Here is a 17,172-nt window from a genome sequence, read left to right on the forward strand (position 1 = left end):
CATGGACTGTCCCCACCCCCAGGCCCCAAGCTCAGCTCCCTTCAACCTGTGTGTCCTCAGGGCACCTTCACTCCATCCACCTGGGTCTCCCCATCTTAGTGACCGTCTCCACTGTGGGTGCCAGGACCCTCTCTACTTCCATAGCTGTGTGTCAGGGCCACTGTGTGAGCTGGAAATCAGCGCAGGGAACTCTGGAGAGGGGAGGGAGTCCTGGGGAGGGGAGGGAGTGCTGGAGATGGGAGGGAGTCCTGGAGAGGGGAGCCAATATTAACAGGGAAGCCCCATGAGGAGGGACCACGATGGAGCGAGGACTGAGTGCAGGAAGGAGGGTGTTCTAGGCTCGGGCGGAGAGGGGAGTCTCTAGGGAGGAGAAGTGCCAGGGGCTTTTACCCTCAGGGCCTATGGCAGTTGTGGGGTGATGGATGAGGCCTTAGACTAAACTCTGAGAGAATGGGATGTGGAGAGTTGTCTTGAGCAGGGAGGGAGTGGGGAGGAGGGAGGGGGCTCTGTGTTGCTGGTTGGAGGCCTCCCTGGCACCTGTCACAGCAGGGGCTGGAGGGTGGGGCAGGACCTGGGGGCAGTGGGGGTGGAAGAGGATGCAGAAAAGCTCAGATTGTGCCTCACATGGTGGGTGGGGCTGCTGGGCTTGTTAATGCATGGGATGGGGTGGGTCAGGAGTCGTGCTGGTCACATATGTCAGATGTGGGTGTCTGAAATCCCCGTGGCCACAGCTGTAGGCTGCATCCCCTGGGAGCTGGGGTGCAGAGTGTGTTCTGGCCTGAGGCACATCTGGAGATGGTGGTCCACAGACCCCCTGGGCAAGTGCAGACAGTGGGGAGGAGGTGGGGGCCCCGGGTACAGACGGGGGGCAGGGGGAGGCAGGAGGGGACCCTGGGTATAGACAGGAAGGGAGGCAGGTGAGGGCCCCGGTTATAGACAGGACGGGGGGCAGGGGGAGGCAGGAGGGGACCTTGGGTATAGACAGGAAGAGAGGCAGGTGAGGGCCCCGGTTATAGACAGGAAGGGAGGCAGGTGGGGGCCCCGGGTATAGACAGGAAGGGAGGCAGGTGAGGGCCCCGGGTATAGAGAGGAAGGGAGGCAGGTGAGGGCCCCGGGTATACACAGGAAGGGAGGCAGGTGAGGGCCCGGGGTGCAGACGGAGGGGGGGATGAGATGGGTGGGGACCCAGGCCCTCACGGATGACTGTGCCTGTCTCTTCTCCCTGTCCCATTGCATGGGCTAAAATGTGCTAAATCTCCAGCACTGGACGGGACAGAGGGAGGGACCTGGATGGACCAGAGCTCTGCCTGTTTCTGGAACACAGTGTGGGGAGGGGCGGGCAAGCCTCAGAACGGGCTCCATTCTGAGGAACGGCCAGTCTCATGTGGCCTTGGATGCCAGTGGTCCAAGCGTGGGCTGCTGCAGGCTCCACTTCAGCCCTTCATTTCCTGGTAGCCACTGAGCTGCCCCATGGACTCTGGGCAGATGGCCAGTGTTAGCTGGGAAGGACAGCAGCAGCCGCGGAGGTGGCAGCAAGGCCAGGGCACTTTGCAGAAGGCATGGACGGGTAGGTGCCTAGGGAGAGCCAGAGAGTGGCTGACGCCTCGTCTACCCTGGCCTTCCGAGTGGTCTGCAGCTCTGGGAGCTGCTGACTGGAGCAGGGTAGGTCCTCTGGGGCTCTGGGCACTGAGTCCCAGGTGACCCGCACGGCACAGGATGGTCTCTCACTCATGCTGCCCTTGCAATGAAGAGAGGCACAGGCTGCAGCTCGCTGGCCTGTGTGACTGATAGAGGCTGACAGCCTGGAGCCCCAAGCACCCCTGGCAGGAGCTGACCCACTTTCCCTTCCCTGGGCTGGAAACCTTGACGTAACAGATGGCTGCAGGGCCCTGCTGTCCCTCTGATGGGGAGGAGAGTTTTTAATTAAAAGGGAGGCACAGAGCTCCAGACCAGCCACACCGAGATGCAGTCCATGTGTGCGGGTCCATCAGCACCCACAGGTGAAAGGGTACAGCCAGGCTTATCTCAGGGTGCCCGTGTGCGCACAGAGGTGCTTCTCAGGGGCCACGCCATGCATTTGAACTGATACTCTGCTCTCCTTTCTGAGATCTGTCTACACGAATGCACTACTTAGAATGAGTCACTGAAGCAATGGTGTGAGCTGTGCTGTCCAGCAGAGCTGTCCGCGCTGCCAGAGACGGCCTCTCTCCGTGCTTTTCCCCCAGTGGCTGCTGCCGCCCACATGAGGCTGTTTGGCACTTTAAATGTGCTTGTGGATGTTTAGTTTTAAACTGAAAAAGGCACATGTGGCTGTCGTGCTGTACAGTGAAGCGAGAGCATTCGTATGCAAGGATGATCTTCGGAACCCTTTGTGCTACGCAAAGTCCTCCTTAAATGCAACGTGAAAATCCTTGTCCTTCAAAGTGTCATTTTATTACAAATAATAATGTAATAAAATTACAAATTAATACAAATACTATTACAGATAACAATTTGTAATAAAATTACAATAATTTTGTGATAGTCTGAGTGTGTTGATGAAATGACCCATACATGTGTTTTTAAGCACAGGTGTAGACAGCGTAAGCGCGGGTGTAGACAGCACGTCACTTTGTCAGTGCAGAGGTGCGTCCCTGGCTGTGGCTCCCATCCACCCCCTGACACCTGTGGCTGCTCTTTGCAGAGCCTCCTTACACACCACACAGGCAGTTGGAACGGGCTTTACGTCTGTGTTATCTTTGTGTTTTTCTTTTAGCATATTTTTTTAACAGAACTATTTTATTGAGAAAAAAGCCCTTTGCCCTGACTTTTAACCCATAGCCGCCTCTTCTGTGTGAACCGGTTGAATCAAAGGGCAGTGTCCAGGCAGCTCGATTATGGTGGGGGGTGCAGCTTCACAGGGTTCTGTTCCTGGTGGGTTTTGCGAGCCAGCCCCCTCGGTGAGGTGTTGCCCTTCAGGGAAGGACTCGGGATGGGGCTGACTCTGCAGAGCCCAGTACCTCGGAGCAGGGTCCCCACCGTGCCACACAAAGTCACCCTGACTGTTGCACGAGTCCCTCACTTCCACTACCATCATTCTTTGCTGGTCAATCATAAAATGAGGCCTTAATTTTGCCCAGTGGGCTCCGTCAACTCACTGAATGATGGTACACGGTAGTGACACGATGACTACAGACAGCACTGTGTGCGTGGAAGGCACTTGCCGAGAACTGCCAAGGACACCAGCCGTTTGGCAGCTTAGTTGATGGAGACTAAGTCACATGAGAGCATGAGGGGATGAGGATGGCAGGCTTGGGATGTGAAGGGCCGGCTCCCACACCCTGGTGAGGGGACTCTGGCACCCCGTGACTGTGTGTTGAGGCCACAGCAGAAGCAGGGGGCAAAGCCCCAGGGCGCTGGGCCTGTGAGGTGCGAGTCCCCTGAGCCTCACAGGGGTAGCTCCTGCCAGTCTCCGGCTGCTGAGAGAGGTGCTTCTGTGACCCTGGGCAGATGCAGACCTTGGCCAGGGGCTGCGGTGGCCTGCCCAGCGTCAGGAGGGAGGCAGCCGTGGGGCCTCCCTGGAGACCTCTCCCAAGGCCCTCCCCTGAACTCCCGTGCACCCTGTGCCCAGCAGGCGAGGCCTGGTCAGCACATGGCGGGTGGGCAACCCCATTCTCCTGCCACCCGGGAGGCCGGAGTGGGAGCGGCCCAGGACACCCCTGGATGTGCGTGGTCCGTGAGACTCTTCTCTAGCAGCAGCTGTGCCTTCTCTCTCCAGGTGACGCCTTCTGGGCCCCATCTGTCCTTCCTCACAGCACCCTCAGCGCCTTAAGCCACCACCCTCAGCCACAATTTGGCAGAAGGATGGAGTCCAAGGTCTCAGAAGGTGGCCTGAACGTGACCCTCACCATCCGCCTGCTGATGCATGGAAAGGTAAGAGGAGCCGCCATTGTCTCTATAGGAAAGGTGGCCGCGGCAGACAGAACCAGAGATGCACTACCTGGGCCATTGGCACTGTAGGAAAGGCGGCCGCGGCACACAGAACCGGAGATGCACTGCCCGGGCTGTTGTCTCTGTAGGAAAGGCAGACATGGCACACAGAACCTGACACTGCCTGGGTCTTTGGATCATTTTTTAATCTTATTTTAAGCAATCTCAAACTTACAAGGCAGTTATAGGTACAGCCCCTTTGAGACAGTGCCAACCTGATATCTTCTGTGTGTTTCCTACAAACAGGGACCTTCTCCAGCACAACCACACACAGCCATCAGTGTCAGGGCACCCACACGGATGCGTTCCCACCACTGGCCTCCCTTCACAGCGGCCGCAAAGCATCCCCTGGTCCCCTGTCTCAAGTCCCTTCCACCTGGAGTAGATCGTCGGCTTTGACTGTGCAGTTGGCACTTTCTGCACAGCGTGTGTGGGGCACCCATGCCTTGGTCTAGGTCTCCTGGCCGTTGGCAGGAACATGGCAGCAGCTCTGTCCCGGGGTGTGCCTGTCGGCCGCTCCCAGGAACCTGTCCTCAGACTTTCAGAGCATGTGTTTCTATCCTCTGGGAGTCAGGTTGCTATGTTCTTCCCCGGCTTTTCCTTCCATGACCACGTGATTTGCTCCGATGCCCTCGCTGCCCCTGCTTTGGCCAGAACCCCAAGGCCCGACGAGTCCCTGTTCCTATAGCCCCATCCTGCTCTTTGCTCATCTTGTCTTCCTTGTCCCAGTCCTGGAACCAGCCACTGCCCCAGCAGCTCCTGTGTGTGGTGGCATGTTCTGGAAGCCAGGGTGCATGGTGCTGCTGGGCTGCTGTGGGTCCCGGGCTGCTGTGGGTCCCGGGCTGCACCCCCGCAGAACACTTCCTTCCATGTTCAGCTCCCTATATGGAACCCCAGTTCCAGCCCCACAGCACAGGGTCCCCCAGTTCTTCCTGCCTCAGGTGTGCACCATGAGGAATCCAACTGCCAGTATCTGTGTGTGGCCTCCCGCCGGGAGGAGGCTGGCGGAGGCTCTGAGCTCTAGCCCCACAGCACTGGCACATCCTAGATTTCCGGAAGACACGGCCTCCTCCCCAGGGGAAGGTGGTGGTGCCCACACCCAGAGCTTTCATTCCTGCAGTGGAGACAGAGGGACCTGCCTCTCCAACTGTGGGTGTCAGGAGCCAAGGCGCATGGTAGATGGGGCTCTCTGTGAGGCCAGGTGCATGGCCCCATCTCCAGCAGCAGCGGCCATGCCACCCAGCTGCACTCTGTGGGGGAGGTGCCCTGATTGACGGGGGCCCCTCCCTGTGTCCAGTGTCCTCCTCCCTCCACGGGCCCCTCTACACACCATCCTCACGGCCTCCCTCTGCCTCCACGGACCCCTCTACACACCGTCCTCACAGCCTCCCTCTCCCTCCACGGGCCCCTCTACACACCATCCTCACAGCCTCCCTCTACACACCGTCCTCACAGCCTCCCTCTACACACCGTCCTCACGGCCTCCCTCTACACACCGTCCTCATGGCCTCCCTCTACACACCGTCCTCACGGCCTCCCTCTCCCTCCACGGGCCCCTCTGCACGCCGTCCTCACGGCCTCACAGACGTCACCATTGCTGGCCCCGCTTCAGGTGACAGGCCACAGTAGCACCTGTCAGCTCTGTCCCGCTGCTGGACAGGGAGATACTGGGCCACTCAGCCCAGCGGGGAGTGTGTGTCCCGAAACTGCCTTGGGCTCGCCATCAGAACTGTGGCAGCATCTTCCAGCGTTCCTTTTAACAGGCTGCCGTTGGAATAGGAGTCACGGAGCAATTGCAGTGCTAAGTTTTCTTTAAGTCACACAATTGAAGGAGGCTTTATTTTTCACACATTTCTTCCAGGGTTTCCTGGTAGCCTGAGTGCGTAGGTGATGCCCCCTGAGTTATTTATCAGGGGCAGCCAGCTGCCCTCCCCCGGAGCACTTAGAGTCAGCCCATCTCTGTCCTGGTCAGGTGGGTGCCAAGGAAGACCCGGCTCAGGGCCTCTGTATAGGCAGCCTGGCTTGTACACACCCCCCTACCCACCAGCAGATTCTGAATTCTCCCTTCTTCACGCACACCGGGAAGGTCCCTTCTTCACGCACACTGGGAAGGTCCCTTCTTCACTCATACCGGGAAGGTAGGCAGGTTTCGGTAGTGTCTGCCTCCAGTGTTTTCCTCCTCCTGCTCCATGACATCATCTTTCTGTGATTTTTTTTTTTTCCTGCAGGAAGTTGGAAGCATCATCGGGAAGGTAATTATTGATTGAATCTCTGCCTCTCCTGGGGTCTCTGTAAGGGGATGGTGAGGATGGCAGCCTCCCTGGGTGCTACGTGGCACCCAGTAGGTGCGCCTTTCCCAGTTGGTGGGTGGTCTGTGTTCCATGAAGACAGGACCCCAGAGGTGTCGCCTTTATGCTGTATGACATTGAAGCTGGTCCCTGGCTCTGCGCGGCCTGAGGGGAAGGGGTTCACTCCAGCTGGTCACCTCACTGCCCCTTGCCCGTGGCCTTGGTGGCCAGTCCTTCTTTCCCGGTTGAAGACCCCACGAAGAATGATTTCTCACGCCTTCTTCAGCCGGCCGTGTAGTCTGAGTGGTCTCCAGGAGTGCCGGTGGAGGCAGCAGCCCCAGACACTTCCTTTCCAAATCAGGGCTGGCCCAGGGGAAGTAAGGCCCAGTTTGGAAGCCTGCTGCCCCGGGAGGCCAAGCAGTGAGGGCCACTTCCCTGTCTTCATCACATTTTCACCGCTTCCGGGGGCCCTGTGTCCTTCCCCTCAGTCCCACCGTGGGGGCGCCTCTAGTAGCTCATTGTCCCGGCTTCCTCCCAAACGCTTGAGAGGGCGCGTCTCCGAGAGTCACCACCTCCGGGAGGCCGAGCCAGAGTGTAGCCGGCCATGCGGGGCGCCTGAGGGCACGCACACTGCCATGTGCCATGAGTGAGCTGCCGTGGGGAGTCAGGTCAGACCTGCACCACCCTTGCCAGCTGTGTGCCTGTAGGTGGGTGCACTTGCCTTCCTGGGCCTCAGTTTCCCATCCGAAATGTCTGCCAGGGTGTGGTGGGCATGGAGCTTGGCCTTCTTAGTGGAGAGGCTGGTTTGCTCCTCCAGCACAGGCAGGAGGCTCTGCTGTGTGGGCGTATGGGCCAGGCCGCTCCCCACCCACCATGGGCCGCGCCATCCTCAGAGCCAGAGGGATGCCTTTTCCTTATTGTCTAAATCTTTATTCCAGAAAGGAGAAACTGTGAAGAAGATGCGTGAGGAGGTGAGTGTGGTGGGTCCCCACCTGTCCGCAGCCATTCCCGGGTGGGCGGGGTGGGTCCCCAGGCTCTGCCCCTGCCGATGTCCTGCCTGTGCTCTCAGCCAGCCGGGGCGTGTGGGGAGTGCAGCGCCGGGCCTCTTTTCCCCTACTCAGGCCTCCTGTGCTTCCCTGTGGGGAAGGGATCTGTTGGATTCCTTTTGCTAGTTAAAATTTCATTGTAAAGGAGATTGTTGAGAAGCATTTTACTGTTCAGTCATGGTTTCCGTCAGCGGACAGAGGCACGTGTTTGTGTCAATTGTCAACGGACTTGCGGCCCCCGACCCACTGGCCCAAGGGTTTTAATCAGGTCGCTGGGGTTTCTCTGCTCTCACCCTAGAGTGGTGCAAGGATCAACATCTCAGAGGGAAACTGCCCAGAGAGGATTGTGACCATCACAGGCCCCACAGACGCCATCTTCAAGGCCTTTGCCATGATCGCATACAAGTTTGAGGAGGTAACCTGCACCCCAGGCACCTCTGCCAGCCTGGCGGGGGCAGGCCTGGTCCCAGCCGGCTCCCTGGGTCCTCTCCCCTACACCTGGACTAGGGGATGCCCCAGCCCACCCAGGCAACCCCATAACTATGCTCACCTCCTTTGCTTCCCAGGGCCTCTCCGCAGCTCTGGTTCACCCAGTCAGGGGCCAGTGTCCCTCCATCCTTCTGAAGCCAGCTACTCCCGGCTATATGCCTTAGGTCCAACTCCCTCAGCTACCCCAGACCCTGCCCTGGGGCACCAAGCACGGCCTCAGAACACCCCACCCTTCCCCTGGGGCGTGCAGCCTGGCTGACCCTTGGGCCACACCAGCACCTCCAGCCTCCAGCCAGCTCTGCCACATGGCTCTTGATGAAGCCCTGGCTGGCACAGCCCTGGTCCTCAGCCACACAGCACCATGCCTCTGGGGCCCCCGTGAGAGCTGATGTAGCCTGGCTGAGATATGGACGGTAAAGGTAGAGGCCATCCGTGCTGGTGGATATGAGACAGAGACAGAGAAAGAGACAGAGAGAGAGAGGAAGACAGAGAGAGAGAGACAGAGAGATGAGAGAGAGAGAGACAGAAAGAGAGAGAGAGACAGAGACAGAGAGACAGAGAGAGAGCGAGGGGGAGAGAGAAAGAGCAGCACTTCTGTGTATTCTGTCATTGAATGAAATTTTAATGTCTTTATGTGTTTCTAATTTTCTTGAAATTGCTGGAAGTTAGAGATGCATTTAGTGTCTTTGAGGAGTGACCATTAAGTAATGAGGTGCACTTTGTGGGAATAAACAAAGACCCCTCCAAGGGAGAATGGGCAGAGGCTCTTTATTATTCAAAGCTGGCCATGGTGGGGGTCGGCGCCATCTTCTGTGCTTGGCAGAGGCTCAAAGGCAGGCAGGCGGGGGAGCTTGGGAGTGGGAGAGGAGAGGAGAGATGTGCCCTGGGGCCAGCAGTAGGGCTAGAAGTGGGGCATCCCATGTGACTGGTTGGAGGAGTGTGCGAGCCCTTTTCCAGTGGGTCCTGAGTTGGAACTGGGACGCACATGAGGGAAGCTGACTGCCCAGAGCCGACTGCAGCAGAGCCTGTGGCCTGGCCTCCAAGGCTGGACGCTGCAGACACTGGGGCCAGTGTTCCCCTATCGTAGGTGGCCTGGCCTCCAAGGCTGGATGCTGCAGACACTGGGGCCAGTGTTCCCCTATCGTAGGTGGCCTGGCCACTGTCTCTAGGTTGTCTCTTAGTTTCCCCTTTTAGCCACTCTCTCATTTGCAAGAGGATAGACAGTTCAGGAAAGGCTAGAGAGCCAGGTCATGCCGCTTGGGGATGATTTAGTTGCCTTTTTGGTCAGCTGTGCTGCGGGGTCCTCTGGATCTTTCTGTTGCTGAGTCATCCTGGCCGTTGTCTGATGGGAGACTGATGGAATACAGCAGACCAGCATCGTGACACCAAAACAGAAACAAGAACAACCCAGTCCCTGGACGGTGGTGAGACCAAGAGCGCCGTTACCCAACCGAAGGCAAGAGGACACATCCCATAGCCATGAGGACCAGCCTTGGAGAGCCTCATAGCCGCTCCTTAGGGTGCTGGGCAGCCCACTCCTGGGACCTTCGCTCTGCGGGTAACATGTGCAGTGGCACAGACGCCAGCATGGCTGGCCAGCAAGAAACTGGAGAAAAGCAATCACCCACGGCTGCTTGTGCCAACACGTCTTCCACCCAGGGCAGGCGGTGTCCCGAATAACTTCTGCCGGAGTTGGCGATGGGTTTCTGACCGCAGTTTCTGCCTGTGTGATTCCCACTGTGGGGGACACTCAGTCATCCCTTCCACGAGTACACAAATAATCACAGGTGGCCTCGTTTTGGAACTCGAGTTTGAGTCAGAATTTCCAGCTGTGGAGATGATAGAATTAGGGTCTTTGTACACAGAGAAGTCTCAGGATACCATTCCTAAGATGTCTGAGGTATTCATCTGAGGCCAGCAGGGCCTGGTGACTGGTCCCAAGGAAGCAGTGTCTGGTGGAGGCATATGGAGACTGGGGAAGGGCTGTTGCTCAGGACAAGAGGTTGGAACCAAGGCCTGTGTCCTCCAGCTTCAGTTGGGACCCGTCTTAGTTTCTCCCTCGTGGCCAGTGTTTCGTGGCCAGTTGCCCCATGCAGGTTGCTGAATTTTAAGTTTCGAATGACCTAGGGACCGATCAGTAAACTTTAATAATTGGTTGCTTTTCTAGGAGAAAGGGACACTAGCAAAGTCACAGGTGATTTGTTTAGAGTCAGTTGTCCACATAGATGCAAGCAGAAAGACCATCAGCTGTCATTCCCCAGGGTCCCATTTGATGAGACTGGCATGTCTAGAGATGTGCATCCCTGGGGCCTGGTGGTGGGTGGTGTGTCCAGCAGTCAGTGAGAGTGAGGGCAGTGGTTACTGTTTGGGATAATCAAGAATGGCACTAGAACGAATATGTGCTAACCTAACAATTATCGTAAAGTGAAAAGAAAATAGAAAAGGGACCATCAACAGAGGTGGATGACAACCAGGGGTCCATGGAGAATAAGAGGGAGAATGATTATATATAAGCAGATGAAAAATGAAACAAATCAGACAGAGGTCTTGTCAGGACATCTGAGCAGAAATTGTCCCTTGTCCAAGGTCTTCAGCTTGCAGGAAGGTCTGAAATCAGCCATCTGTTCTGAAGAATGGCTGCCTCTAGAGGATCTCAGAGAACCTCAGTTTGAGGTCCTGTGTGGGAGTCTTTTTCTAGTTGTGTGGAATTCTGAATCGCTGCTTTGGCTGTGAAATGTGAAACCAAGGACTGATTCCTTGGAGTTTCACTGCTGGATTTGTTAGCAATACTTGTAAGGCCCCTTGCAATGAGGTTAGAGAAACAGATTTTCTCTGATGTCCCTTCCAGTAGACAAAATCTCCTGGTTGAAGGTCCTAAGGAGGATGTTTGGGAAGATGTCATGGGAAGCAGCCGTAACCTACGCTATTACGTAGGTTATGTAGGGCTGTGCTGAGTCCTCTGCAGTCATTTGTCATCTCTGCCGCAGCAGGGCAGAGTCGAGTATCAGGAATTCCTAAAGGTACAAGCCTTCCAGTCATCAGTCCATGGAGGAAGAGCTGAGATGTCTCCAAGCACGCAGACTGTATGGCCAAGGAAGCTGGAGGGATTCGGAAAGTTTTCATCTTTTGGTCCTTCGGTTTTTCCAGAAGACTGTGGATGCTCAGGAAGCTCAAGGGATTTGGAGTTTTCATCTTTTGGTCCTTCGGTTTTTCTAGAAGACTGTGGATGCTCAGGAAGCTCGAGGGATTTGGAGTTTTCATCTTTTGGTCCTTCGGTTTTTCCAGAAGACTGTGGATGGTCAGGACAGTGTTGTTCTTGAGTAAGGGGTAACTACTCAGAGAGTTCTGTTATAATGGTTTGTGTAAAATGTATTTCTCAATCACTTCATGTAAAAGTTGGTATGCTTCAGGTTGGAAATGCAAAATCAAGGAATTTTTTGGCAACTTTAAGGACCATAGCTTTTAAACAAGGAAGTGCTTCAGCCCATCCTGAAAACACACACATAACAGCGAAAGTATTTCCAGTCCCAGGTGGACACTGGTTAAAATCTACCTGAAGGTGTTCAGAGGGCCCTTAAGTCATCGCTCTGGGGCCGTGTCTCACCCTCACACCATGTCACGATTGTGCTGGTGACAGATACCTGGCCTTAAAAGAACCTCAGCAGTCTTTGTAAAGCTTCCCACCAGTGTTGACTGGAGATATTCATCCAGTCTTTGTAAAGCTTTCCCACCAGTGTTGATTGGAGATATTCATCAATTTGTCTACGGCATGATGAGTAGTTTCATGGATTGACTTAGCTAATATCCGTTTGAAATCATCTGGTACCACAGCCAGCTGAGAGCACCAGAGAAGATTGAGTAAAGGATACAACCAGAATTTTCAGAATTTGTCCATTCTTCCTTTTCAAAATCAGGGGCGAAGTGTTGAAATCTTACAGTGGCCTCTTGGCTTGCCTCCAGAGATCCAAACTTCGAGGCTTAGCTGGAGTCAAGCTGTGGCTAAAGCACTGGTTGGGCAGAATGACCCCCCAGAGCACCTCCTCCAACGTCCGCATCTCCGTCTGCGCTGGCCTCGCATCTGCAGTCACCACCTCTCTAGGAAGAAGTGTGCCCAAGAACTCAGCACCCGGCCCATGTAGGGTGGGCTTCCAGCAGAGCTAAAAGCCCCTCTGTTTCCAGAGCATCCACCGCCATGGGCCCTTGGTCTGTTGACAAGTGCTGGCAAGTGTGATGAGTTCTGCATCTGGCAGACTTTCTGCACCACAGAGGACTGTGCTGAAGGAGAGAGCCAGGTCAGCGGCAGCACACTGTCCCAGCCTGCTTGGGCTGCCATTGCAAAATGCCACGACTGGGTGGCTTACACGGCAGACGCTGGTTCTCTCACAGTCCAGGAGGCTGGAAGTCTCAGATCAAGGTGCCATCAGGGCCGGTTCCTCTGAGGCCTCTCTCTTTGGCTTGCAGATGCCGTCTTCTTCCTGGGTCCTCACAGAGTCACCCCTCTGTGTGTGTCAGTTCCTTGTCTCCTCTTACAAGGACACCAGTCAGATTACATTAGGGTCTACTGTAGAGACCCCATTTTACCGTAGTTACCTCTGTAAAGCCCCATCTCTAAACACAGTCACACGGAGGGTCAGGGTTTCAGTGGATGAACTTGGTCCGGTTCTGCAGCACAGGCCCTGCCTGATCACCTCCAGCTTCCGTTGTGAAGTGGGATGTTAGGCCGGGATTCTCGACAGAGTCCACTAAGGCTGCAGGTGGGTGGGGTCCTCCACAGACTTCCTCGTCTCTGAACAAAGAGGGCGTCACCACGATGTGTCAGAACTGAATCGCTAGGGAGATTTAGGTCTTCTAAGTCTTAATGAGGACCTGGAAAAAGCAGGAAGGGACTTCAGTGACCCCCAGGGCGTGACTGTCCAAGTTCATCATTGTCCTCCCCAGTGAGGGCAAAACATGCTCACTCTCCTGGTCTAGCGGCAGCCCTGGAGGGGCAGCGTGAACACCCACCACCATGAAGCACGTGGCTTTGGGAAGAATGGACAGCAAAGTTGTGTTTCGGTTCAGTACCCCTAGGAAGTAAGGGAGAATAATTTTGTTGGTGGCCCTGAGGTCTTCAGCAGATCAGTATCTTGGTATCTGTACTGGCAGGACAGGCGTGTCACAGGGGCTGGGGTCAGGTCAGGAAGGCCTTTGGGTAGGAGCCGTAGGGGTGGGGTCGGGCCAGGGAGGCCTTTGGATAGGGGCTAGGGTCGGGTCGGGAAGGCCCTGGACAGGGGCCGTTTGTCTGTAGTTTGAGCCCTTCTTTTGGATTTGGGGTCACAGGATTGTGGAGAATTTCGGGTCATGTTTTGGTGGAACCTCTCGGAGCCTTTAGAGGCTCTGCCCTGGTCATTTTGCCTGTGTTAGTGGGATTGTGTCAAGTGCAGCGTCAAGACCCTTACCCGGAGTCTACACCCACGTCATGAGGCAGGGGTCTGCCCAGAGCCCACACACTTGCCGGTGGGCCGAGGAGTTCTCCGGGAGCTCAGGAAACAGTGTCTCTGATGTACATTTAAGATGCCATCCCGTTTTCAGGCAAAGTCTCTGCCTCCTAAATTTTCAGGGATGGAGTCCCAGAGCAAGAATGAATGTTTTGCAGTCAAGGGCCCAAGGGTTACAGTTCAGGGCTGGGAAATAGGGAGAGAAAACACGGCGGGTGATTTGAAACGCCTCCCAGGGTGTGGTGTACCTAAACTGAGGAGGAGGATGACGTGAGACCTTTCTGCAGGTCGGATGCAGGAAGAGCCGCAGTGGCCACCAGGAGGATGAGGAAGCCCACCTGCGTCCAGTGTTAGTCACCCTGAGAGCTGAAGGCCAGGCGGATGCCGGCCGCCCGTTCCTTCCTCGGGCTCCCTCACTGCCTGGACCCAGGATCTTTCTATGTCTCAGTTGTTCTTTCTGGGGATGGGATCATCTTTTCTCTGGTGTCCTTTCTGAATGCAGCAGCTATTACATGAGTGTGCTTGTTGGGTGCTGGGGCTGGTGAGGGGCGCCTAGCTCTCTGGTCTGCAGGAGTCCTGGCTCGTTTTTGTTCCAGAGCTTTTTCAGTGTGTTCTGCCAGTGGCTGTCATTCAGCAGAAGGGCTATTCCCATCCCTACTTCTGCGTTCGAGTGGGGTTTCACTGCACTGACCTCATGGGACGAAAGGGCTGCCCTTACGCCAGCGCCTCCCTTACCTCGAAGGGTAGAGACAGTCGAGGTTGTCGGAAGGGACTTTCTAGTCTGTCCCCAAATCTCCAGTTGTTTCATCTTACGGCTGTCTTTGTGCTTGTTCTAATCAGTTCCTACTGGAGATGTTTTAGGGGTGGCATTTAGGACTTTGCTGTGGGACCTTTTTTGACCCTCGGGTTTATTTGTTGACAGAGTTCAGGTAACTCTGGGTCATGTGCAACCAAAAGAATTCTAAATTCTTCTGTTGGTCATTGCAGGTCTTGTCTGGGTGTAGGGAATCTGTAAGTGTAGCTCTGAATTCAGCTCCAATCCAAGGTTTAGCTTCTGGAGTTGCCTATTCGCCTGGCTCTCGGGGGATGGGTTTTTACAGGCAGCTGGCATTTGGGGGTTTTAGGAGGGCTGGAAAAGATAGAGGTAGAGTCGATGGAGGAGCTGGAAGGGAAGGACAGGGCAGGGGGAGTGCTGGGCAGGGGCAGTGGGAGGAAAAGGAGGAGAGCGCTTACGAGCCTGGGGGTCTGGTTTGTTGCCGACGTCTGCCAGGTTGCTAACTAGCTGTAGCCAAAGAATGTTTTAGTGAAACTATTTTTAAATAAGAAGTTCATTTGAAGGCCTCTTCATACCAATCAAAAAATGCTGCCCATTGGGCCTGAAAAAATCTTATTATCTTTCTTTTTTAAGGTGCCTCTCAATGAACAATTTCGTTAAAGTCAAATGTTCCCCCGGGGCAGCCAGTGAGGCCCAATCATCCTTGGGGAATTGAGGCCACTTGGAGAGACAGGCACCAGAATTCCAGTTGCAATGACTCCATTCAAGGAGTTTTCCTGGGAGAGGAGGGGATTGAGACGTGGCCCCATGAGAGCGGGTGGCAGGAAGTGGGAATTTAGTGTCCGTGCCTGTGCCTCAGGTCTGCAGCGAGCTCCGGAGCTGCCCTGTCACTGCCTCTGCCGCGCTGTCTGCCACGCTCTGCAGCGAGCTCCGGGCCACAGCCTGGACACGCCCCATGCGGCTGACAGAAGCCCTGTCCCCCACGGGTTGCCAGCCTGAACCCAAAGCCCAGCTCCGTCTCCTGGGTGTCAGGACCATGAGCCAAACCAGGCTGCCCAGGAGGGTGGGCACAGGCCCCCCCCACCTCAGCCTTCTCACACTTTACGTTAACCACACATCTCCTTCCCTAGGCCAGACACCAGGAGCCATTCTCTGCCCCCGTGCCCTCCACACCCAGTCGTGGCCTGTCCCCGACATCCCTGCCTCACCTGGCCCTGGGCATCAGACCCAGCCCCCAGCTAGTCTCCAGCCTCCATTCTCCCCTCCCCTTAGGCCAGCATCCACACTTCCTGTATCAGCCTGTCTGTCCACACCCCCTGCCCACCAGGTCTCCACGACCAAGGCCAGACCTGCCCCAACCCCACTGCGGCGCGGTGACCATCCTGCCTTGCCATCTGTGTGCCCTGCCAGCCTGCCTATCCATTTCAGCGGCGTCTCCTGGTCCTCCCTGGCCTGGCCTGGCCACTGTGTCCTCGGCTGTGCATGGCAGGGGCTCTGTGGGCTTCTGAGTGTGGGAAGTCAGGACGCACCCCCTGCCCTCCTCCTGCTTTCTCACTGCACGAGGCCTGAAGTGCTGCCAACACACATGTCTCTCCCCTAGGATATCATCAACTCCATGAGCAACAGCCCTGCCACCAGCAAGCCCCCAGTGACGCTGAGGCTGGTGGTACCTGCCAGCCAGTGCGGGTCCCTGATCGGCAAAGGAGGCTCCAAGATCAAGGAGATCAGGGAGGTAACAGGACCTTCCCAGCCTGGGCCGCTGTGGAGCCTCTAGGCGGGCTGCGGGTGGCGGCCGCAGGCCAGGCAGCCTTCCTGAGCGTCGTCCCTGCTGTCTGCAAGCCCAATGCTAGCCACGCAGACCCCACAGCTCAAAGTGCGAGACAGGAACACAGGACCCATGAGCAAGCACAACTGCGCTGCAGGGACCCAGCCCACCCACTGCCCAGATACGGACCCGGCCCACCCACTGCCCAGATACGGACCCCCCCCACCCACTGCCCAGATACGGACCCGGCCACCCACTGCCCAGATACGGACCCGGCCCACCCACTGCCCAGATACGGACCCGGCCACCCACTGCCCAGATACGGACCCCCCCCACCCACCCACCCACTGCCCAGATACGGACCCCCCCCCACCCACTGCCCAGATACGGACCCCCCCCCACCCACTGCCCAGATACGGACCCCCCCCTACTGCCCAGATATGGACCTCCCCCACCCACTGCCCAGATACGGCCCCCCCCCACCCACTGCCCAGATACGCCCCCCCCACCCACTGCCCAGATACGCCCCCCCCCACCCACTGCCCAGATACGGACCCCCCCCACTGCCCAGATATGGACCCCCCCCACCCACTGCCCAGATACGGACCCCCCCCACCCACTGCCCAGATATGGACCCCCCCCCACCCACTGCCCAGATACGGACCCCCCCCACCCACTGCCCAGATACGGACCCCCCCCACCCACTGCCCAGATACGGACCCCACCCCACCCACTGCCCAGATACGGACCCCCCCCCCACTGCCCAAATATGGGCCCTTTCCACCCACTGCTCACCTATGGATCCTGCCCACCCACTACACTCTTATGGGCGGTGCTAGGGACAGGGAGGAACTAGCTGGTCACATGGTTCTGGGCAAGGGAGGCCCTGGGCACTGGGTGCTGTATCTACTCCCTGTGAGGGGCCTCCAGGGCACCTGGAGACAGCCCTGAGCCATCGGCCTGTCCCAGTGGGCAGAGTTTGCAGGTGTGAACTTCACATCCACACGTTTGTCCCATTTCAAGGAAAGCCTGAATCCTTGCCCTGTGCAGCAGGGCAGCCGCCCCAATCTTCATTTCCTTTCCCATGACCAGAGTCCACCTTTCTCTGTGACCTAAAACTCCACAGAGGAGAGAGGATTCCATGTATTTGAAAAGAGTCATTTGTCTCCCTGAAAATGCCTCTGATTAGATGCCTCCTTGTCTAGCCTTGGCCAGGTGCCAAGTGCGCCCGAGGGAAGGCACAGGGCCGAGTGCCAGGCCGTGGTAGCAGAGGCGGCATGGGGGCAGTGCTGGGATGGCAGCGGGGGAGGGGGCGCGTGGGCTGTATGCAGGTTTCCAAGGAAGTGTCCCCCGAGCTGCCTTG

The 17,172-nt window shown here is 56.7% G+C and overlaps 1 protein-coding gene across 50 annotated transcripts in view; it reads left to right on the top strand.

The window, feature by feature from the left end:
• The window catches only part of PCBP3 (poly(rC) binding protein 3), a 309,972-nt gene that overhangs the window by 258,701 nt on the left and 34,099 nt on the right, over positions 1 to 17,172 (top strand). For all 50 annotated transcript variants that reach the window (XR_010154492.1, XM_063803571.1, XM_054675260.1 and 47 more), the window contains 5 exons: positions 3,758 to 3,912; positions 6,198 to 6,221; positions 7,196 to 7,228; positions 7,602 to 7,718; positions 15,645 to 15,776. Coding sequence is in view for 49 of the 50 variants with exons in the window: in XM_063803571.1 (XP_063659641.1) it covers positions 3,758 to 3,912; positions 6,198 to 6,221; positions 7,196 to 7,228; positions 7,602 to 7,718; positions 15,645 to 15,776 (461 nt within the window). In the remaining variant the exon portion in view is untranslated. The remainder of the gene's footprint in view (positions 1 to 3,757; positions 3,913 to 6,197; positions 6,222 to 7,195; positions 7,229 to 7,601; positions 7,719 to 15,644; positions 15,777 to 17,172) is intronic.

Source organism: Pan troglodytes, chromosome 22, assembly GCF_028858775.2.
Source record: "Pan troglodytes isolate AG18354 chromosome 22, NHGRI_mPanTro3-v2.0_pri, whole genome shotgun sequence".
In the NCBI taxonomy this organism is placed as follows: domain Eukaryota; kingdom Metazoa; phylum Chordata; class Mammalia; order Primates; family Hominidae; genus Pan; species Pan troglodytes.